This window comes from Pan paniscus, chromosome 10 (assembly GCF_029289425.2).
Source record: "Pan paniscus chromosome 10, NHGRI_mPanPan1-v2.0_pri, whole genome shotgun sequence".
NCBI lineage: Eukaryota > Metazoa > Chordata > Mammalia > Primates > Hominidae > Pan > Pan paniscus.
The window spans coordinates 107,878,448-107,904,016 of NC_073259.2; the positions used below are offsets into that span (position 1 = coordinate 107,878,448).

General features: G+C 35.3%; 1 protein-coding gene across 9 annotated transcripts in view; it reads right to left on the reverse strand.

The window, feature by feature from the left end:
- The window catches only part of ANKS1B (ankyrin repeat and sterile alpha motif domain containing 1B), a 1,251,294-nt gene that overhangs the window by 1,086,323 nt on the left and 139,402 nt on the right, over window positions 1-25,569 (reverse strand). For all 9 annotated transcript variants that reach the window (XM_034934289.3, XM_034934279.3, XM_034934288.2 and 6 more), the window contains one exon: window positions 6,500-6,580. In XM_034934289.3, coding sequence (XP_034790180.1) covers window positions 6,500-6,580 — 81 coding nt within the window. The remainder of the gene's footprint in view (window positions 1-6,499; window positions 6,581-25,569) is intronic.

Here is a 25,569-nt window from a genome sequence, read left to right on the forward strand (position 1 = left end):
CTGCTATATTTAATTCACATCCATTTTCTGAAAGATATAAATACACATCTGATTAATAAAAAATGTATTTCGGTAAGTTCAGCATATGCTCTGAGCAAAATTAAATAAATTGGGAAGAGTCAACCTTCAAATTTCTTTGCCTCAACAGCAAGATTCCCTGTAATTAAATCACAACCAAAGATGTTAATTTCATACCATCCTCTCTTGCTTGTTGATTGAGTCCAAAGAATTTCAAAATAAATGCAAATCATCTTCATATGGATGCAGAATTAACATCTAATGAAACTCTCAAATTTATTAAGGTCCTTTTGATTTCAGATTTTCTTGATACTTTTACTTCTCTTTAATGGGAATAAAGTTGCAGATGTGTTCAAGATGGTCAAAAGATTTCAGGACAATACGTCCCATTTTCTAACTGAAGTTTCTTTACATATTGAATTCACTCTCATAGATTTCTAGATTACACAGTGAATAAAGGCAAATTTTAAGTAGTCTGTATCCTTATCCAGGAAAAAAAGCAAGCTGACTAAAGATGTTTCTAGTTATTCGAAGAGCAACTTCAGGGACCAGATTATACAATTTTTAGAGGAGGTATGCCTCTTTTATTAGAAAACCTAAGGAAGATCAAATCAAAAATACAGATAGCTTATTATATGGATTCTAGATCCAATTTGATACACAATTTGGATGACAGATAATGAGATCTAGCATGCATTAAATACTTTAAAAGGTAGAAGAATAGAAAATATCTTATGTGTATATAAAGCAATATACATATTTCAGAAATACAATAACGATCTGCTGACATTTTTCAAAACAGCATCCAAGTGTCACAATATACCAAATATAGTTTAATAACATTAAACTTAAGAAGAAAATAAGGAACTATTTGTTAAGTAGAGAAGAAAAATTGAATTGAAATATGACTATACAGGTTTAATATAACCTCACAGGGAAAGATAAGATTATTACTAAAAATAATGGATGAAAAGAAGAGAGGAGAAAAGTCAGAAAGAAGGAAAAGTAAAGGAAAAAGGAATGAGGGGACTAAGGAAAGCAGAGGAGAACAAGAAAAGAAGGGATGAGAAGAAGTGGGAGGCAGGGAAGGAAGGTAGACAAGCAGGCAGGTAGTCAGGCCAGCCAATTGCTTTTCAGAGAAGAATTAAGGGATTTGAATTTGCAGTAGAAATACATGTGACAATGAATCCTCCATATTTTAAAAAGAGAAAAAGATACAAAGAAATAGCTCTCTACTCTATCTATGGAAATAATTTATAATACTTGCTAGTAAATTTTGTTTTATTAACCATGATTTTTTCCTATCATTTGATGGTAATAATTTTCTAATCTGTGATTACAAATAACCCAAGAAATCACCAGTAGAGTACATTTTCCACTGTGTCCTGATCTGCCTAATTGAAGATGAATATGAAATAATGCATTTCAGGTACAAAATGCTGCTTCATTTGTGGATTAACTAGCATTGATAAACAATGGCTCCCAACGAAAATGTACAAAATTGAGGAAACTGGTTTAATTTTCAGTATGAAGGCTTTAGATTTTATGTTGGGGGTAGGGGGACAGTTTGTTTTCAAAGCAAAAGAATAAACTATATGATCCTGAAACATTACTGCTGGCTTTATGATTCTATGAACTTTAGCCTACCAATCATAATGTTTATGGAAACAATCTAGAGCAGATGGATACAACAACAGCGACAAACATGGAAATGATGTGTTTCTGTGCAGACTGCTAAGGCTTGCTTGGGAAGAATACAATATAATCATTGTTAGTTACCTCTGCTAAGTGAGAATGCAAATAAAAGAAATACCCTTCTTCTCTGGCTCTGAGATACAGTCTATGACATTATTTTCTCCCTCAAATATCTTTTAAGCCAATATTAAAATTAGCATTCCATGTAAACATATGATAAATGATTATGGGAGGCAGGCCAGAAATATATAATGTGACAGAGAAGAGCCAGGGAGAGTTTAACAACAAAGGGGAGATAATGCAGAGTACTGGTAAAAGCATAGACTTAGAACCAGAATACTTAAGCTCTAGACACAACCCCACTTTAATATCTATGTGGCCATTAAGTCACTTAACTAAATGGGCATTGTTTCTCCATCTATAAAATGAGGGAGCTGAGGGGTGTCAGGTAGAATAAGTGATCTCTAATTGTACAAGTTCATAGATTATTTAAACTTGCAAAATCAAGAAACATACACTCTATATGAAATTCCCAATTTCAGAACTGTAGCATCATAGTGCATAACTGAGCCAGAAATAATACCAACACAGTGTATCATTCAATGTTATCGTAAGAAACAATGGAGAATATCAAGCCAATCTATTCAAGCTATTGAACTGAGGCCTACAGATGTTAAGTAAATGGCTCAAGGTCACACAACTAGCAGAGATGGGGAGATGGGGTTAGAATCTTCCTGCTTTTTCCAATGCCTATAGGATGACACTGAAAATTAAAAAGAAAAGATAAATGAGACCTTTCAGACAAAAGCACAGACATATAATTCCCACAGACTATCTGTAATTAAAGGGATCTTTAAAAATAGCTAATCAAATTATCTGTTTGTGAGAATCTTAATGATTGCTATTCAATTTGCTTAAATTATCTTTATTTTCTAAATCACCAAAAAAAAAAAAAAAATTATGCCATGGGCCATAGAAAAACATATCTCAACAGTTAGAACTTCATAGACTGTCATGTATAAATCAATATTTACTAAATACTTCACTGAAAATGAAGGAGGGATATGAATGCTAATCCATTTTGGGACAATATTGCTTTAAGAAGTGCTTACTTACCGATGCCAACCTGAGAAAGAACAAGAAAAGTAGCATGCCTCAAATGAAAGGTCAGGCCCAAGATATCCTGCCCATTAGATGTAATAGAGTTTATCTTCCCAATTAGAACTAAAAAATATGATAGTAGCCTGAATCCATAATTCAGATAGCCAAGAAGGCATCAGGATTATATTACTTGGGCTGATTTGTCTTTGTTCCTGATGACTCAGGTAAAAAAAGAATAACAATATTCTCCTTTAAAATATTTAGATATCTGGACATACTTTCCATTCTACAAAGGAACAGAAAAAATTAGAAGATATGGCAAAATATTTCTAAATGAGACAATATAGAATAGGAACTGAATAAAAATAAATACAATTTGGGAATTCCAATTCTAAAAATCTAAATAATGAAACAAAGTTTATAATAGTTTATGTAACTCAAATGATTCTCTAAACAGGCTCATGGCATTAAATTTATACATTTTAAGAGAAAAATGTCAGTGATCAATAATGACAAAAAAAATGTCTTGCATTAAGAGCTTTATGACCACCAAGCCTAAGATTAAGTATGAAGAAGACCCTTGAGTCACCATTCACAGAATAAAAGAAATGTTAGGTGAAAAAACAAAAGGTAACTAGCATTTTTACTTTTTTAAAAATAATTTCAACTTTTATTTTAGATTCAGGGGATACACGTGCAACTTTTATTTTAGATTCAGGGGATATATTGTATGATGCTGAGGTTTGGGATACAATTTATCCCATCATCTTGAACTGAGGATAGTACCCAATAGTTTTTCAACCCTCCCTACCCCCTCTAGTGGTCTCCAGTTCCTATCATTGCCATCTTTATGTCCACAAGTAGCCAGTATTAAGTTCCCACTTATAAGTGAGAACATGCAGTATTTGATTTTCTGTTCTTCCATTAATTCACTTAGAATAATAGCTTCTAGCTGCATCTACGTTGTTGCAAAGGACACAATTTCATTCTTTTCATAGCTGCATAGTATTCCATGGTGCATATGTACTACATTTTCTTTATCCAATCCACCACTGATTGGCACTTCAATTGATTCCATGTCTTTTCTATTGTGAATAGTGCTGCAATGAGCATGCAGGTGCTTGTGTCTTTTTGATAGAACAATTTACTTTCTTTTGGATTTATACCCTGTAATGGGAATGCTGGGTAGAATGGTAGTTCTGTTTTAAGTTCTTTGAGAAATCTCCAAACTGCTTTCCACAGAGACTGAACTAATTTTTACATTCCCACCAACAGTGAATAAGCACTCTCTTTACTCTATAAAAGATGCCAACATTTGTCATTTTTTGACTTTTTAATAATAGCCATTCTGACTGGTGTGAAATGGTTTCTCTGTGGTTTTGATTTGCATTTCTCTGACGATTAGTGATGTTGAGCATTTTTTCATACACTTGTTGGCCACTTGTATATCTTCTTTTAAGAAGTGTCTGTTCACGTCTTCTGAGTACTTTTTAATGGGATTATTTGGTTTTTGCTTGTTGAATTCTTTAAATTCCTTATAGATTCTGAATATTTGGCCTTTGGTAGATGCATAGTTTATGAATATTTTCTCCCATTCTATAGTTTGTTTATTGATAGTTTCTCTTGCTGTGCAGAAGTGCTTTAGTTTAATGAAATTAGGTCCCACTTGTCAATTTTATCTATTTATTTATTTATTTTTGAGACAGAGTCAACCAGGCCGTCACCCAGGCTGGAGAGCAGTCATGCGATCTCTGCTCGCTGCAACCTCTGCCTCCAGGGTTCAAGCGATTCTCCTGCCTCAGCCTCCTGAGTAGCTGGGATTACAGGCACATATCATCGTGCCCAGCTAATTTTTGTAATTTTAGTAGAGACAGGGTTTTGCCACATTGGTCAGGCTGGTGTCAAACTTCTGGCCTCAAGCTATCCACCTGCTTCGGCCTCCCAAAGTGCTGGGATTACAGGCATGAGCCACTGCACCTGGCCTCAATGTTTCTTTCTGTTGCAATTGCTTTTGAAGTCTCTATCGTGAAATATTTGCTCAGTTCTATGTCCAGAATGGTGTTTCCAAGGTTTTCCTCTAAGATTCTTATAGTTTGAGATCTTACATTTAAATCTTCAATCTAACTTGAGGTAATTTTTGTATATGGTGAAAGGTTAAGGTCCAGTTCCAGTCTTCTGCATATGGTTAGCCAGCTATCCTAGCACTATTTATTGAAGAGGGAGTCCTTTCTCCATTGCTTATTTGTTATCAATTTTGTTGAATACCAGATGGCTATAGGTGTATGGCTTTATTTCTGGGTTCTCTAACCTGTTTATTGGTCTATGTGTCTGTTTTTGTACCAGTACCATGCTGTTTTAGTTAATACTGTAGCCTTATGGAATAGTTTGAAATCTGCTATCATGATGCCTCTGGCTTTGCTCTTTTTGCTTAGGATTGCTTTGGCTATTTGAGCTCTTTTCTTAATTCAAAATGAATTTTAGAATAGTTTTTTCCTAGTTCTGTGAAAAGTGACATTAGTAATTTTATAGGAATAGTATGGAATCTGTAGATTGTAACTAGCACTTTTAAAGCAGTAATTACCACATCTAAAAAACTAAAGTGAGGGCCAGGCGTGGTAGCTCACAATCGGCACTTTGGGAGGCCAAAGCGGGCAGATCACGAGGTCAGGAGTTGAAGACCAGCCTGATCAACATGGTGAAACCCCGTCTCTACTAAAAATACAAAAATTGGCCAGGCGTGGTGATGGGCATCTGTAATCCTAGCTACTCAGGAGGCAGAGGCAGGAGAATAACTTGAATCCAGGAGGCGGAGGTTGCAGTGAGCCAAGATTGTGCCACTGCACTCCAGCCTGGGCGAAGGAGTGAGACTCTGTCTCAAAAAAAAAAAAAAGTGAAATGAAATGATACAGATCTGGGAAAACTAACTTGGATCATTCACACAAAGGGAAAACAGAGACGAGGGGGAGATAAAGGAAGAGGGTCATTTTTTTTCTGTAGGGGAGGACAGAACATCTGAATCATTTGGAGGACTCATCACACTTTAACTCTGTCACTAAACCATTAGGATACCTAGCTAAAATACTGGAAATAGAGATTGTTACGGCTACACACTCTTTCACTCTCCATAACATATACTATTACATTATTTGAAACATAGTTTTACTTATTAAAAAAATTTAGGGTTGGCAAATCTAAAACTAGAAAGACAATCATGAATGACAAAGATAAAACATTTTAGCTAAATAAGGATTCTGAAGTGGTTCATATAAGTGACCAGGGCTCAGAATAGTGGGAGTCATGCTAAGTTTGCACTCCTAGTAAACACTCCCATGTTGGGTGAATACAAGGAGACACCAAAAAAGGTAAAGGGGTGTTATCAAGTGGTTTTATCCCATTCTCTCCCCAAAGATACACATGACTAGCATGGTCCTGTCAATTTTTCCATTCTCCCAGTGTGAAAGGTTGAGTATTTTAGAGCATTTCTTTCAGCTTACACTCTGCACACAATTATACTCAGCAACATTCCTACCAAGTCTAACTTGTCAGTGTTGTCACCTGGTCCCTTTCCAAATTCATCTAAGGCCATTGGACTCACAGAGACATGAGAAAGGTATCGTCAAGACATAATTAACTTCATCACATGTAACTAAATACACACGATTCCGTCCAAATAAGTGGCACTTACTTATGTCCATTTAAGGCTGCGTGGTGTAAAGCAGTGTAACCCGAACTGTCTGTGCAGTTCACATTGGGGCCTCGCCAGATGCTGCAAATAAAGCACAAGCGCAGAGTTAACAGTGAAGCAGGATCTTGCCTTGAAAAACAAAAAGAAGGCTGGTAGCCCCACAGTCTGCTAGCAGCAGTTTGCAGATAAAAATTTTAGCCATGTGGAAAATGATTGCCATCTTCCATGAATTCCCCTCAGAACATCAACTTCATTTATTTGATAAAGGGAAACTAATAGAGAATGCAACTATTAATATCTTCAGAAATTATTAACAAATGTGTGTCCATGGTCATGCATTGAAGTTTGGATCCAAAAATTCCCTATTACTTTCTATCGTTACTTAAATATTAGAAGCAACTAACATTCAGCTACTATATTCCATACCAAAGAATAAAGATTTATGAGACCTGCCTCATGCCTGTTAACACACTCCTTCTGAGGTGGCAGTGATTTATATAAGTTATAAGATATTTTTGCATTGTGGGAAGAATATAAAGTCTTTTTGCAATTCAATTGCAACCAGGAAAATGTAATCAATATTTCATACTTGAAAATAAAATTGAAGATTTGGACTGTTGTAAACCATGAGAAGATCCTAACAATTTTGCAGTCATCATTGATTTTACTATGCAATATATTCTGGAGATAACATGTAACTATATAAAAGAGTCTATTTTTTTTGATAACTACAATTAAGGAAACTCTTTTTAACTTTTGGAAAATAAGGCACTGAAAGACACTTTTCCGAAAATAGAACAAAAAATTGCTTTATCTGATGGTCATAGTGATATCAAAACTATCAAAGATAATATCTAATGATAAACTAGTTCACACATTCACAAAACATTTATTGTACACCAACTGTATGTCACATATTGAGCTAGGCACTGGGAGCACAAAATCGTAACTCAAGGTGCTTCTTTACAAGAACATAGTGTAATGGAAAAGATAGACACACAAGCTAATAATTACAAAGTAGTAAGATAATCGAGGTACCAGACAGCACACAGGCATCTCTGAAAAGAGAATGAACAGCTATTCCAAACAAGGGGTCATGGCAGCCTTAAACTAAGGTGGGTCAATGAAAATGAATAGAATGTGCTTATTTGACAGTTAATTAAAAGAAGAATTAATGAAACACATGGATCAATTGGAAGAAGGTGGGAAACTGGAAGCAGTAGTCTAGAGATGACTCAGACTTTAGGCTTACATGACTAGAAAAAATTACAATATTAACTAAGACGTGAAATAAAAAAAGAGCAAAATCTGCTGCAGGGAAGACAATGCAGGATGGAGAGAAAACAATGACTCCTAGTTTGCAGACGTTAAATCTTAAGTATCTGACTTACTTACATTACATAGGTTCAATGCAATCCCTATCAAAATCCCAATGGCATTCTTTAGGAAATTGAAAAAAAATTCTAAAATTCATATGAAACCATAAAAGACCCCAAATAGCCAAAACAATTCTGAGAAAGAAAATCAAAGTTGTATGCCAGGCTCAGTGACTCATGCCTGTAATCCCAGCACTTTGGGAGGCTGAGGAGGGAGGTTCACTTAAGCTCACTAGTTTGAGACCAGCCTTGGCAACATAACAAGACTCCATGTCTGCTAAAAATAAAGAATAAAAAAAATTAGTCAGGTGTGGTGGTGCACATTTGTGGTCCCAGCTACCCAGAAGGCTGAGGTAGAACGGTTGCTTCAGCCTGGGAGGTCGAGGCTGCAGTGAACCATAATCATGCCACTGCACTCCAGCCTGGGCAACAGAGCAAGACCCTGCCACCCCCACAACAAAAAAAAGAAAGAAAGAAAAATGGAGGCATCACACATCCAGATTCCAAATTCAGGGGATATATATACATACAATAAAATATTATTCAGCCCTAAAAAAGAATTATATCTAAACATTTTATATGACATGAATGACCTGGGAAGACATTATGCTAAGTGAAATAAGCCAGACACAAAAAGAAAAATATTGCCTGAAAATATACGGAATCTGAAAAAAAATCAAATATACAGAGATAGAGAACAAAAGATTGGTAGGGGGAGTAGAACGGGAGAAATAAATGTCAGAGGATACAAAGTAGCAAATATGTAGGATGAACAAGTGTAGAGGTCTAAAGTACAACATGAAGACTACAGGCACCAAAACTGCACTGTATACGGGATTTCAGCTGCGTGAGTAGATTTTAGCTGCTCTTGCCACAAAAACAAAAAATAAACGGTAACTCTGTGAGAGATGGTCATTTGTTTCACTGTAGTAAACTTTTTTTTACTATCTATATGTATCCCATAACATGTGTATACCACAAATATACACAATAAAATTTATTTTTTTAAATACCACAATGACATGCTACTATATAACTATCAGAATTGTTATCTTCAAAAAGCCTTCACAAACCTATATTGACAAGGATGTAGATCAACCAGAATTCACACACACACTGCTAATAGGCATGCAAAATAGTACAACCACTTAGTGAAACAATTTGGCAGTTTCTTAAAAAGTTATATACAAATACCACACATAACATACCATCAAATCATACCATACAAATAACATACAAATACCATATAATCCAGTCATTCCACTGTAGGTATTTAGTCCAGAGAAATGAAAGCATATGTCCATATAAAGACTTGTACATATAATATTAATAACAGCTCTATAGGTAATAGCCTAAAACAGAGACAACCCAAATGTCCATTAGCTGGTAAACAGATAAATTGTGATATATCCATACAATGGAAATAAAAAGAATTAAATACTCAGAAACAAAAGGAATTAAATACTATGACACTGGTTGAAAATCTAAATCAATTAGATTTTCTCAGAACAGCAGAATGGCTGCCCTTCAATCTCCCCAGCAGAAAGGCAGACATTCTCTGGCACAGATAAAATGCATGATCTCTGGACTAGACCCCTGATTGGTAGCCTTCATCAACTTCTGTGATGTAAATACTTCAACTTAACAGAGTGATAGGAAGAGATGCTAACAACTGCACTTCACAAGCAGACACAAGCCAATCCAGCACACCATTCAAAGGCCTACAACCAACAAGTCCCAACACTATGAACTCAGAGCTTCCCATGAGTTTTTGAAAACCTCCACTCTCAAATATGAACAAATAACCAAAGACATCCAATCACATGAGGAAAGCCTTTACTATTAAAGAAGCCAAAACAAAAAATTAGGAACAAACTACAGAAAAAAAAGAAACTTAGAGAAAATTTAGACTATGCATGGAGAAGAAATTTTCAAAAACAGTTATCATTAATATCATCTCAATATCAGAAAAGATAATGAATGTAAGAACAATGAAATAAAAAAGAAAATCAGAGATAAATTCAGTAGAAGAATTAAAAATAAAGCTGATAAGGCCGGGCATGGTGGTTCACGCCTGTAATCCCAGCACTTTGAAAGGCTGAGGTGGGCAGATTACCTGGGGTCAGGGTTCGAGACAAGCCTGGTCAACATAGTGAAACTCCATCTCTACCAAAAATACAAAAATTAGCCAGGTGTGGTGGCGCACGCCTGTAGTCCCAGCCACTTGGGAGGGTGAGGCAGGAGAATCGACTGAACCCGGGAGGCAGAAGTTGAAGTGAGTCAAGATCGCACCACTGCACTGCAACCTGGGTGACAGAATGAGACTCTGTCTCAAAAATAAAAAGTAAAAAATAAAGCTCATGAAGTATCTCAGATACTTAGGAAAAAAAGGCAAAGATATAGACAAATAGAAGGGAAATCATAAGAAAAGTAGGACACCGATTTAGCAGTTCCAATACTGAAAAATAGAGGTTCTTAAAGTCAAAACACAGAAAACAGGAGAATGAAAACAATGAAAGACATCATTTTAAAAATTATCAGAACTGAAGGACATTAATTTACAAAATAAAATGTACATGGGCCAGTAATGGTGGCTCACGCCTGTAATCCCAGCACTTTAGGAGACCAAAGTGGGTGGATTACCTGAGTGATGTCAGGAGTTTGAGACAAGCCTGGCCGACATTGTGAAGCCTTGTCTCTACTAAAAATACAATAATTAGGCCGGGCGCGGTGGCTCAGGCCTGTAATCCCAGCACTTTGGGAGGCTGAGTAGGGCGGATCATGAGGTCAGGAGATCGAGACCATCCTGGCTAACATGGTGAAACCCTGTCTCTACTAAAAATACAAAAAAATTAGCCAGGCATGGTAGCGGGTGCCTGTAGTCCCAGCTACTCGGGAGGCTGAGGCAGGAGAATGGTGTGAACCTGGGAGGCGGAGCTTGCAGTAAGCCGAGATCGCACCACTGCACTCCAGCCTGGGCGAGAGGGAGACTCCGTCTCAAAAACAAACAAACAAACAAAAAATACAATAATTAGCCAAGCGTGGTGGTGCATGCCTGTAGTCCCAACTACTCAGGAGGCTGAGGCAGGAGAAATGCTTGAACCTGGGAGGCAGAGGTTGCAGTGAGGCGAGATCACGCCAGTGCACTCCAGCCTGGGTGACAGAGTGAGATTCGGTCTCAAAAAACAAAAACAAAAGCAAAAGGACCAGGATAGCTTTGATAAAAAATAAAAATAAAAAAAAGACAAAGAAATAACTGAAGTGAATCCAATATGGTCTTTTAAATTTCAATTAAACAAACAAACCAAATTCCTAAAACACCCATCCAGGGCTATTCTCTTAATTTAAATTTTTCCTCTTTCAACTCTAGTTACACTAACAAGTCTTCACTATTCAGGAAACCTAGAATGAAGAGAAATTATTCATACCTACTACTTCTACTTCAATCTGCAATCTTCAATTATTAATGGACACTCTCCAAGTTCTAAGTCCAAGAAAATACAAGTCCAAGAATCAACCAAAATAATGAATAAGATATCATCTCTTCCTCCAAAGAGCTGACAATCTAATAGAGAAAAATATATACAGGTAAATTACAATACAGGCAGTGACCATAGTTCCTACAGCACAGAAAACACCTAATAATTGTTTGTTATCAATCTTCTTGTTCTTATTAAATAAATGCTACAATAGAAAAATCTTTAACTCCCTAAATTAATACATCTGTTCAACAAAAATCTCTATGGAATATTTTATGGAAAACTCAACTAAAAGTTCTAAATTTGATTTAGAAGAATTTACGGGAAAAAAAATTGTGAAACAAGAAGTAATAATGGGATCTATATACTACCAATTATGAAAGCATATCATAAAACAATACCAAAAAATGTTAGTCTAGCACCAGAATAGAGAGGTCAATGAATATAAGAGAAGCCCTAGAAACAAACCAGTCATACATATAGGAATAAAGCTGACATCTGAAAGAAGCAAAAAAAAAAAAAAGGAAAACAGCATTCAATAAATAGTCCCGAGAAATATGTTTTAATTACTGGGAAGAAAAAACATTTTCAATTCCCTACCCCATACCATTTAGCAAAATTTAATCCACATGATTTGTTCTTGACTTCTCAAATCTCATTCCTACCCTCTTTTTCTCACACACCCTGTTCCAACCAGACAGGCCTCCTTAAAAATATAAGTATGCTTGCACCTTATGACTGTTGAATTTGAAATTCTCTCTGCCTAGAAAGTTTTTTCCTCAATCATATGGCTCAATCTTTCTGCTCAAATGTCATCTCTTCGGAAACTCTCTCCCTAATTATTCAGTCAAAAATAGCACCCTATCATCATTCTCTTTCCTCTTAGTTATGGGACTTATCACCATCTGGCATTATATTATTTATTTATATGCTTACTGTCTGTCTCCCCACTAGAATGAAAGCTCCACCACACTATCTTTGGGTCTTAAAACAGTGACTTGAATATTGTAGGTGACCAGTAAATATTTGTTAAATGAAATATAAAAATGTTGAGTACCTATATGAAAAATGTCAACCTCACTGGCAATCAAAGAAGGCAAAAAAAAAAACCCACACCATTATATATTTCTTTATCAAATTGGGAAAAAAGTCAATAATATTCAGTAATGGTTAGGATGCAGAGCTTATAATAAGCTGGTGGTGAAAATGTAAATTGGTACAATTTTTCTGGAAGGCAATTTGACATTACATGTTTAAAAGCTTTCATAGTGTGCAAATGTGTTACCTAGAAATTCTCCTTAAGAGGAATTATTTTAAGAAAGTAATTAATAGTTTGTACAAATATTTAGCTATAAAAATATTTATCACAGAGTGAGGGTAGTAAAAATTACGGATTTTGATATATAATGCCACTTAGAATAGTTATTCTCTCTTTGCTCTTGTCAGCTAGATTTCTAACACTGCCTGCCTCCAGAGCTTAGTACTCATCTTTCTCTCTAGCTTTCTTATATGAGACCCACAGCATTAGTGTCTTATATGGCTCCAGTAGCATATGGCTTGAGCTCCTACTGATCAGGGTTTTTTTTTTTCTTTAGCTTATGTGAACCTCCCTGGGAGGAGAAAGTCTACCAACAGAGTATCCAGGGATCCTAGAGAGGATGCAATTCTTCTTAGTTTTATACAATGGCTCAATATATGTGACAGATAAACAGATATCACTATTCTTTAACATAAAATAAAAATCTCACAACAAAATGGAAAAACACGATATTAACAGGCAATTCACAGAAAAGGAAATGTGAATGGCTAATAAATATTTGAAAATATAATTAACCTCACTGTGGCTAGCAAAGAGCAAAATAAAACAGTGGCTGCCTACTTTTCTACCATCAGATGGGCACAAATTTTTAAAGAAATAATTGATAACAAACAATGGAGGCAAATATGTGAAGAAATAGTCACTCTCACAGAATATTCATTGAAGTGTAAATTGCTACAACATTCTTGGAAAGTAACATGGCAATACATAATCAAATTTCAAATATGAATACTCTTAGACCCAACAACTCCACTTTTCAGGATTGATATCTATGAAATAAAAATATTCATATGAAGACTGCAGACACAAAAATATCCACTGTAGAATTTTAATAGTATAAAAGAGAAAGGGTCTGGAACGGTGGCTCATGCCTATAATCTCAGCACTTTGGGTGGCTGAGGTGGGTGGATCACCTGAGGTCAGGAGATCGAGACCAGCCTGTCCAACATGGTGAAACTCTGTGTCTACTAAAAATACCAAAAATTAGCCAGGGGTAGCGGCGGGTGCTTGTAATCCCAGCACTTTGGGAGGCCGGGGCAGGTGGATTACTTGAGGTCAGGAGTTTGAAACCAGCCTGGCCAACATGGCAAAACCGCTTTACTCAAAATACAAAAATTAGCCAGGCATGGTGGTGCATGCCTGTAATCCCAGCTACTCAGGAGGCTGAGGCACAAGAATCGCTTGAACCCAGGAGGCAGACGTTGCAGTGAGCCGAGATCAGGCCACTGTACTCCAGCCTGGACGACAGAGAGAGACTCCATCTTTAAAAAAAAAAAAAAAAAAAAGAGAGAGAGAGAAAGCTCACAAATGCCCAGCAAAAAATAAAAATAAAAAATTAATTAGTCCAATAGCTGAGAATGGGGCAAAAAAGGAAAAGTTAATTAGGATTCATTCACACTATGAAATGTTATGCAACTAATAAAATAAATAACTTTGATCTGAATGTATTGACTTTGAAAGTCAGCCAAAACATATAAAGTGAAAAAAGTAAATTGCAGAATATTGTGTGTGTCTGGAGCATTCCAAATGCTTTATATGCATTAGCTCATTTATAGCCACATGACTATAAGAAAGATACTATTACTATTCCCATTGTATAGATGAAAATATTTGCAATAACATAGAAAAATACATGCAAAAATACATTATTCATTCTGTGAATTGCCTGAATGTTGAAATTATCATGAATTTCTTTAAGGAAAAGAAAAGACAATAAACTACAAAGGAAGAAAGATAGGTTTGCTCCAGATTACGAAGAACCTCATAATATGTTGAAAAGCTTGGATTTTATTCTGCAGCAACTTGGAACTAAATGCCTTTCAGAAAGATAAGTATGTTCCTCACATGATCAGTCAGTGTTTTAGAATAAGAGCTCTTGTAACAGGTGGAAGGTAAACAGAGTGAGAGAGTCAGGTTAATTGTTTTACAGACCAGGGGAGAAACAAAGCAATTTGAACAAATGCAGATATAGTGGTAGATAGAGAGAGGGTGTGAAAATTCAAATTGATATGTCTAAAATAAAACCTATGGGAGATGGTATCCATATGAATAGAATAAGAGCAAGAGAATGGCTGAGGTTTCAACCATGAACGAAATGCATCAATGATGAGATATCTCCACTAGAAAAAGCTGCAAGGGCAGTAGTATCTTCTGGCAGGAGCCAAGTTTCAGTTAAAACTGATTAGAACACTAGGTTGCTTGGAGTACCTCAGGCAAAAAATGGAAAAGAAATAGGAAAATACTGCAAATTAACTGTCATACATTTTTTTAATTTCTGCATGTTATTAGACCTTATAAATATTTTGTAAGAGAAGATATTTATAACCAAAATAAGATTCAGGGCCTATAGATTTCAATTACCTATACCAACTCAGTTCCCCATTATACAAAAATTAATTATAAAACACGCATTTTTAAAAACTCCATTGAATGTCGCCTTCTCCTAGCAAAATGGATATGGATACATCTTTTTCAAACAAGGAGGTTTAGAATGGAAAGTTAGCATATATCTAAATATATTCAACTGCACCTATTGACAGAGCCTCTAGGCACATATCCACATATCCATAGAACATCCACTGACACATTTGAAACACCATAAATAAGCCAGACCCAAACCCTCCAACTAAAAATTTAATTTAAAAAAGAAACCTTGATTTCTAAAAGGTTCTGCTTCATTCCAACTTTTTATATTGCCTTGCCCCCTTTACTCAGGCATAATCTTCAAATTTAAAAAGAGGGCCTAGATTAAAACCTTGATTAACTTAAGCTTGTTTCATAAAATGCAAGAGTTTCTAGATACATTTAAGAAATGTCTTGAAAAAGTATAAAATGCTTATTACATATTTATTCCAAAAAAAGCAATTTATAGATCCTTGGTCTTAGTCTAATACACACCCAAATCCCATTTCTTATGCCTACTTGTCAATATCTTAAATTCTGTATGTGAGAATTATTGCCCAAAATGAATGTTCTCAGACAATATGGGGTTGCCAATTACCAAAAATTTAATTTCCTTTGTTGTATTATTTGCACTAATGTAACAAATCAGATTAGTAGATTTTAGAATAAATATAAACAAAATAGTTTTCTACCAAACTTTCAAATAACCAGGACATTCATTAGTCAGAATATTCTATTATCTAAGCTTTCACATATTAAATAAGATTATTCTTAAATAAACCATAAGCCTGAGTTTCTTGGGCCAATATCCATATGTACAGCAAATAAGATTTGAAGCACAACTACTCCACAAATTGATCATTATTATACCTTCCATCAGTCTATGGGGAAAATCTATCAGAAATAACATAAAACTGTTTCAGTTTTTATTGATTCCTGATGCATGAGATCACGCCGAGGCATCAGATATGGAAATTCATACAGAATGTGCATTTAATGCCTCAGGCAGGGTCAGAGTATGTAGGAATGGTCTTCTGACAGATCATATCATTTCAAGCAATGCAAAATAAACCTTATTCTCAATCTGTGTCTTAATAGTTTACTTCCATTTTTGGATGAACTGGACATATGTACATATGCTACTGATTACTACAAGTGAAGTTCTCATCAGTTTAGTGATGGCACAATTTTATTATCATGGGCTACAAGTGTCCCATATGGGTCAAATGGGTCTATATCAGCACTGTCCTTTAGAAATACAAGGTGAGGACTGGGCATGGTGGCTCACACCTGTAATTGCAGCACTTTTGGAGGCCAAGACAGGTGGATCACTTGAGCCCAGGAGTTTGAGACCAGCCTGGGCAACATGGTGAAACCCCATCTCTACAAAAAAAAAAACCACAAAAAGAAAAATTAGCCAGGCATGGTGGCATGCATCTGTAGTCCCAGCTATTCGGGAAGCTGAGGTGAGGATTGCTTGAGCCTACGAGGTGGAGGTTGCAGTGAGCTGACACTGTGCCACTGCACTCCAGCCTGGGCAACACAGCAAGACCCGGTCTCAAAAAATAAAAAGAAAAAAATATATAATGTGAGCCATATATGTGAATTTAAATTTTCTAGTAGCCACATTAAAAAGATGTGAAATTAGTTTGAATATATTTTATTTAACCTAGTATATCAAAAACATTATTTCAACATATAATCAATATAAAAATTATTGAGATGTTTCACATTCTTTTTTGTACTGTTTTCAATATTGGTGTTTATTTTACACTTACAGCACATCACAATTAGGACTAGCCACATTTCAAATGCTTAATATCCTGATGTGGACAGTGGCTACTATATTGCACAGCACGGGGCATTTCTATATAATTATTCCAAGGGGAAAAAAGAAAATTAACTCTAATAATATAAAAAAGCTTTCTAGCATAAGGAAGAGTAGCTAATGGATGCTGGACTTAATACCTAGAAGATGGGTTGATCTGTGTTACAAACCACCATAGCACACGTTTACCTATGTAACAAACCTGCACATCCTGCATATGTATCCCAGAACTTAAAATATTAATAAAAGTTGATGAAAAATAAATAATAAAAAAGTATTGTCACATTGGAACCCACATACTATCCCATATGAGTTTATTGAATGAATATTTACTGAAATGTGCAAAACCATCTAAGTAAGATAGATATACACTATAAAGCTTAAAAATGCAGAGAACAGCTATGAACTGGCCTTCTGTGAAGAATGAGAACAAGAATCAGCAAACTGTAGACCATGAGCCACATCCAGTCCACTGTTTGTTTTTGTAAATAAAGTTTCATCGAAACACATACAGACACACACACACACACACACGCACAAAAGCTTTCTAAAAATAACTGCAAACATTGGCTTTGTAGTAAACACATGTCTATTTGAGTCACAAACAATTTCTTAAAGATATCTTGCCTTTGGAGCAAAAATAAATAATAGATCTAGTATACAGTCATATCCTAGACTGTAATGCACAATTTTACAAAAGTCAGCACATCAGGAGCATCATAGTCAAAAATGTACTAACTAAACATTTTCTAATGAATAATGTGCACCTTGAATTACTTGATGCAATTCTCAATACATGTATTTTTACCAGCAAATGCGAATTGAATGACTATGAGCAAAAGTAACTCCTTGAGTTATAATCACACATATAATACAATTATGACCTCTCTTCAATATATACAGTATGTGCCACAAGATAGAATTTTAGAATATGAAAAGAATTTGTAACCACACCGAGCCATAAACACAGAGTCAAGAGACATGAGAGGAAAACTAGAGCATCTATTTTAACCTAGTTTTAACTTCATCACTTGTTCTAAAAGTGTAAAACATTCCTCCCAGCCCATATCTTCTCTTCTCTGCATAGATATAATTCCTGGAAAATAAACCGGCAGACAAGGCAGATTAATCTCTCATTGTCACACAAACACTGATTTTGGTGGCAATTGTTTTTCCTGTCCTCACATTCTCTTCATAGGTAACAATAATTCAAGGGTACTATGGTAGGAAAAAATAATGGTACCCCCAAGATGTATACGTCCTAATCTCTGGAACGTGTGCATATTTTGTATTACACAGCAAGGGAGAATTAAGGTTGCAGATAGACTTACATTGCTAATCAGCTGGCTTTATCCTGGATTACCCAGGTGGGCCCCATGTAATTACAAGTGGAGAAGAGAGAAATGGAAGAGTCAGAATCAAAAAGACGGCACAGTCAAAAAGACTCAACTGGCCATTGTTGGCTCTAAAGCTGGAAGAGGGTCATGAACCTAGAAACGTAAGCAGCCTCTAGTAGCTGGAAAAGGCAAGAAAACAGATTTTCCTAGAGCCTTCAGGAAAGAATGCAGCCCTGCCCACACCTTGATTTTAGCCCAGTGAGAACCACAGACCTCCAGGACTATAGGATAACAGATTTGTGTTTTTCTAAGCCACTACATTTGTGGTAACTTGCTACAGCAGCAATGGGAAACTAATACAGGTGTGCTTATTGTAATTAACACACCCAAAATATGAGACGTTCAGACCTTTCCAAATACTTGGGAATCTAAGGTAGCATGAGAAAGAGAGCATGAACAAAACATTGACTGCGGACTTGCTACATACTAGAAACTATGCAAAATGCTTTGTATTGATTACCTAAGTTAATCTTCATAACAACCATGTGAGACGGGGGCTTTTATAACCCCTGGATTTTTAAATGAAGAACTGAAGAGCAGAAAAGTAATTTATCAAAGATCACACAGCTAGTTCACACTGCAGGCAAGATTTGGAACCAGGCTGCCTGATTCCAGAGCCAATGACATTAACCACTACATTATACTTCAGTCTCATTGTTTTTATTTACCTTTGATTATAATAAAGTGGAGATATTTTTACTTGTATAAATGTAAGGGGTCCAAGTGCAGTTTTGTTACAGGGATACATTGCATAGTGGTGAATTCTGGGCTTTTAGTGTAATCATCACCCAAATAATTACATTGTACCTTTTAAGTAACTTTTAATCCCTCACTGCCCAACCCCAACCCTCCCACCTTTCCTAGCCTCCAATGTCTATCATTCCATCCTCTATGTCCATGTGTACATATTATTTAGCTCCCATTTATAAGTGAGAACATGTGGTATTTGACTTTCTAAGTTGTTTCACTTAAGATAATGGCCTCCAGCTCCATCCAAGTTGCCAAAGACATTATTTCATTCTCTTTTACAGCTGTATAGTATCCCATTGTGTATGTGCATATCACATTTTCTTCATCCAGTCATCTGTTGATGGACACTTAGATTGATTCCATATCTTTGCTATTGTAAATAGTGCAATAAACATACAAGTCCAAGTATCTTTTTGCTACAATGATTTATTTTCATTTGGATAGATACCCAGTAGTGGGATTCCTGGATTAAATGGTAATTCTTTGAGATATTTCCATGAAGTTTTCCAAAGAGGTTATACTAACTTATATTCCCACCAATGGTATATAAGCATTCTTAGACCTTTTATGTTTCATGACCAATTTCATTTTTTCTATGAGTAGCTTGTTTATATTCTTTGCCCAGTTTTTGTATTGAGTTTTTCATTATTTTTACTGATTTTCATCATTCTTACTGATTTGAAGAAGCCATTTTATATTTATAGATATTAACCCTTTCTAATGTTGCAAATATTTCCCTTATTTCATCTTTCAGGCGAACTTATGGTGTACTTTGCCTGGCCATAATGTTTACTAAATCATTCTATCTTTCTTTAAATTTATTGTTTCTAGCCTTGGTACCATTGAAAGAAAGGTCTTCCTGATTACAAGATGATAACAATATTCTCTAGTATTTCTTCCTATTTCTTTTTTTTAGATGAAAATTTTTAATTTCTCTCTATTATGGGTATATGATATGAGGTATTTCCCAATGGAATAAACTAATTCAATACCACTTTAAAATAATTAATTGCCATCTAATTACCCCAGTGAAATGCTTCCTTTCTCATATATTATTTTTCTGTACCTGTATTTCAAATCTGTATTTTGACTGTTTTGTTACATTCATCTATCTTCTCCAAAGACTAATATTACATTATTTAATTTCTATAGCTTTATAGCATATTTTAATAGCTAAAAATAGATCTCTTCTGATATATATATTAACTGTTTTTATCATGGGTTTATTCATCTGTATAATAGATGGTATAGTCAGACCAGGCACAGTAGCATGTGCCTATAGTCCCAGTTCCTCAGGGGGCTGAGACAGGAGGATCACTTGAGCGTAGGAGTTTCAGTCCAGCCTGGGCAATACAGCAATACCTCATCTTTAAAATAAAAAATAATAAGTATAGTCAAATTGTCAAATTAAAAAAAAAGTTTTGGCTGTAATTGCATTAAACTTATAGAAAAAGTAGGAGGAAATGAGATCTTTGCAATTCTGTATTTTTCCAGCTGAATCTGATTTCCATCTCTACAGCTTTGGTAACAGTCTTAGGCAAAGTACTTCACTTCATTAGACCTGAGTTTCCCCATAGGTAAAACCCAAGGATAATCACAATAATAACCTCACTGTATTGTGAGAAGATTAAAGAAAAAATATAAGTATTAAATATACTATGCAATCCACAGAAGGTACTTATTAAATGTTATTTAATTGGTCTAACCTTTTTATACTTTCTTTATAGAACTCTTAAAAATATTTTAAAATTATTTTCTTTAACATACTTACATAGTGAATACTATGTGCCAGATATTATTCTAAATGTTTTCTAAATATTAACTCAATAAATCCTCATAGCAACGCTATCAAATGAGTACTATAATTACTACACTTTTCAGATTAAATAACTAAGGTATAGAGTAGTCAAGTACCTTGGTTCAGGTCACATGGCCCCTACCAGGTGAAGCAGGGATTCAAACCACAGCATGCCTTTAATCATTATCTATTGCCTTGTTATTTTAATTCCTAAGTAATTTAGTTCTTTATTACTATTCCACATGAAGTCTTATTTTTCATGTCTTTTAATTACTGCTGCTAGTTAGAACACTGTGTTTTTCAAATTCATTCACTCATTCAAAAAATAGCTATTGAGTATCCACTATACACAGGCACTGTTCTCATTGTTCTAGTCACTGACAACACAGCAGTTGGAGAAGGCTGTACAGAAAAAAGACAAAAATTCCTGCCCTCATGGTCTTTACATTCTGATTTAGTTAGACAAACAATAAACAAATGAATATATAAATATATGAAGCAAGAAGTGGTATCAAGAAAGGCAAGAGGAACAGAGTGCTGTTTTATGCAGCATAGTTGAGGAAGCCTCTGGAATAATATGGCAACTTTGGAAGAAGAACATTTTAGGAAGAAATGGGCTTAATGCTGAGGAACAGCCAGGACAGTAGTGTGGCTGGAATAGGGTAAGCAAGGAAGAGAGCACAGAAAAGTGGGTCAGAGATGTGTGGCTGGATCATATAGAGCCTTGTGGCCATTCTGACTTTGGCCTTGACCGATATGGAAAGCCATTGGAGAGTTTTGAATGGAGAAATGACATGATCTGACTTGTATTCTGCTGCTCTGCTAAGAATAGTCTGAAGGGGAAAGGGTAGAAGCAAGGAGATCAGTTAGGAAACTACTATAGTAATGCAGGAAAAGATGATGATGGCTTAGAGCAAAGGGGTAGCATCATGTAGGGGGAAAAATGCTTGGATTATGCATTTAAAGGTAAAGGAAACAGAATTTGCTGACAAATTGTGACGTGCAAAGAAAAGAAACAGGAAGGACTGCGAGATTTCTGTCATGAGCAACTAGAAAGTTGGAATTGCCATTTATTAATTTGGATAAGTTTGCAGAAGAGGTTCTCTATTATTTTTAGGTATAATAATCACGTATCTCTTCCTTTATAATATTCATTCCATTTTTTCTCCTTACACAAACTGCATTGGCTAGAACCACTAAAATAACAAGAAGATAATCTTTGTCTTGTTGATGAATTTAACGGCATGCCTGGTAGGGCACCACCATTTAGTACGATGCTTGCTATTGGATTCTCATGGATACCTTTTCAGCATATTAAGGAAACTTTTATTCCCTCAGTAAAGAACAAAAAGGTGGAATAGCATAATGGATAAAAGCACAGACTCAGGATTCAAACTGTCTGGACTAAAATGCTGATCCCTTCCCTAACTGCACCACCTTGGGAAAATTACCTAACTACTCTGTGCCTCAGTTCTCTCACCTATAAAATGAATATACCAGTAATAGCTAGCTCATAGGGTTACTGTAAAGATTAAATTAGATGTAAAGTGCTAGCACAATGCCTGACACATAATAATCATCCTTTCTGTAGGAAAAGTTTTTATCTAGAATGGCTCTTGTGGTTTGTTAAATTTATTTAGGATATCTTTCACGATGGTCATACAGCTTTTCCCTTTTAATACATTAACATATTTAATGTCGGATGAGAAGCATCTCTACACTACTGGAAGTAAATTTATCTACTTATGGTGTATTTTTTAAATATAATCCTGAATTTGATTTGCTCTTTGTAACAGGATTTTGCATTCACATTCACATGTAAATTGTCTCTGGTTTTCTTGTCTTTTTTATTTCAGTTTTGGAAGCAGGTTACATAAACTGAAGAGTTTGGGGCCTTTTTTCTAGTTTCCAGAATAATTCAACCAACATAGAAATTGATTATGTTAATTGAATATTTGAAAGAGCAAATGTAAAATCATCTAGGATTGGCACTTTTGTGGAGTAAACCCTTAATAAAATTCCAGTGTCTTCTATGGTTACTGACTTACTAATATAGTTGACTTTTTCTTACATTAATTCTGTCATTTACATTTCTCTAGGAAATAAGTTCTTTCCATTTAGGCTTTCTAATTTATTGACTAGAAATCATACATATTTTTAAATCGGTTGTTATTGTCCACATTTACAGTTCTATCACCATTGTAATTCCCAATGTTCTGTATTATTTTTCTCTCCTTGGTTAGTCTAGGTGGGGCTAGTTTATCAGCATATTCAGAGATTTAGTTAGCTTTATTTTTATCAAATGTCTATTGGATATGTTATTTATTCATTGTTTATTTACTTTTTAATTAACTACTCTCTGTTCTTAACTATAAGAATTCAGTTACCTATTTCACATTTGAGTTGAATGCTTCACTCATTTAATTTTATTCTTTCTTATTCAAAGGTAAAAGCATTATAGGCTGTGACATTTCTACGGAGGTTTTGCCCACATGACTTAGGTTTTGACGAGTTATTTTTCATTTCAATTATTATATACACAGCCTGTAATTCAGTTTTTGTGTCCTTTTTACTCTGAAAATTATATTTGTTTTTTAAATTTATCAATGCTTAGAATCATTATATGTCTTGCTCTATTTCTAGTGTTACCACACTATAGTCAGAAAAGAATTCTTCAACTTCTAATAATTTATTTAGAATTTTTTTGAAAACTAGTATGTAGTTTTTGTTATGTTACATGTGACAAAAGTTCTTTGATTAACCAAATTTTAGCTGGCCTCCTAAAACTTCTCCTAGGCCCATCTGTGTACTTCCTTGTAAAATAGCAAGAGCTCTGCTCAGTCAGTTTAGCAAGAACCTCCACCCTTGAGATCTTATCAGATTCCTCATCCTCCACCATCCCTCAGGTGATACCTGGTCACCATGGCCTGTCTTCAGCTAGACTTTTCGAAGTTGCTTTAGCCAAAAACCCTCTTACTCATGTTTCCTCTTGGTAATTTTCCATCCACTGACCCCTGCCCTGTTCCCCGGCTATGAATTTCCACTTGCCCATGCTATATTTGGCACTGACCCCAATCTCTCTCCCCCACTGCAAAATCCCATTGCAGTGGTCCCTATACCTACTGTGATAGTCCTGAATATTGTCTTCCTTACCTTGCTTTAACAAGCATCATTGAATAATTTTTGTCAATGCATGAGCATTGAAAAGTATATTCTATTTTTTAGGGAGAGATGTGTACTTTTCAAGCTTATTAATTGCATAATTCAAACCATCAGTAACTATTTAGTTTGTCTACTTCATTCGCAAATTTTTGGAAATGTTACCATACACAGTATATCACTGTGATTGAATTATTACCAAATTTTCTTTGTATTTCTAAGTTTGCTTCATGTGTTTTGTTGCTGTAGTTTCTTCAGTTTGTTTGTTTGTATTAAGGCTTTTTTCCAACTTTTAGGTTCAAGGGTAGATATGCATAACGTGCAGGCTTGTTACACAGGGAAATGTGTTCCTACATCATTTCTGTCATTTATGTTTTTCTAGGAGATAAGTTATTTCCATTTAGGTTTTCTAATTTGTTGACTAGAAATCACACATATTTTTAAATCTGTTGTTATCTTCTATATTTACAGCTCTATTACCATTGTAATTCCTAATGTTCTGTATTATTTTTCTCTCCTTGGTTAGCCTAGGTGGGGCTAGCTGCACAGATCATCCCATCACCTGGCTATTAAGCCCAGCATCCATTAGCTATTCTTCTTGATGCTCTCCCTCCTCTCACCCCCAACCCTCCGACAGGCCCTGTATGTGCTGTCCACTCCGTGTGTCCATGGGTTCTCATCATTTGCCTCCCACTTATAAGTGAGAACATGTGGTATTTGATTTTCTATTCCTGCATTAGTTTGCTGAGGATAATGGCTTCCAGATCCATCCATGTCCCTACAAAGGACATGATCTTTTTCCTTTTTATGGCTGCATAGTATTCCACAGTGTATATGTACCATATTTTCTTTATCTAGTCTATCATTGATGGGCATTTAGGTTGATTCCATGTCTTTGCTATTGTGAATGATGCTGCAATGAACATACATGTGCATGTATCTTTATAACAGAATAATATATATTCCTTTAGGTATATACCCAGTAATAGGATTGCTGGGTTGAATGGTATTTCTGTCTCTAGGTCTTTGAGAAATCGCCACACTGTCTTCCACAATGTTGAACTAATTTACACCCCCACCAGCAGTGTAAAAGCATTCCTTTTTCTCCACAACCTCGCATCTGTTGTTTTTTAACTTTTTAATAACAGTCATTCTTACTGGTGTGAGATGGTATCTCATGTCGTTTAGATTTGCATTTCTCTAATGATAGGTGATGTTAGCTTTTTAAAAGTTTCTTGGCCACAGGTATGTCTTATTTTGAAAAGTGTCTGTTCATGTCCTTTGCCCACTTCTTAATGGGGTTGTTTTTTTCTTGTAAATTTGTTTTAAGTTCCTTTTAGATGCTGGATATTAGGTGTTTGTCAGAGAGTAGATTGCAAGAATTTTCTCCCATTTTGAAGGTTGTCTGTTCACTCTGATGATAGTTTCTTTTGCTGTGCAGAAGCTGTTTAACTCGATCCTATTTGTCAATTTTTGCTTTTGTGGCTATTGCTTTTGGAATTTTCATCATGAAGTCTTTGTCCATGCCTATGTCCTGAATGATATTGCCTAGGTTTTCTTCC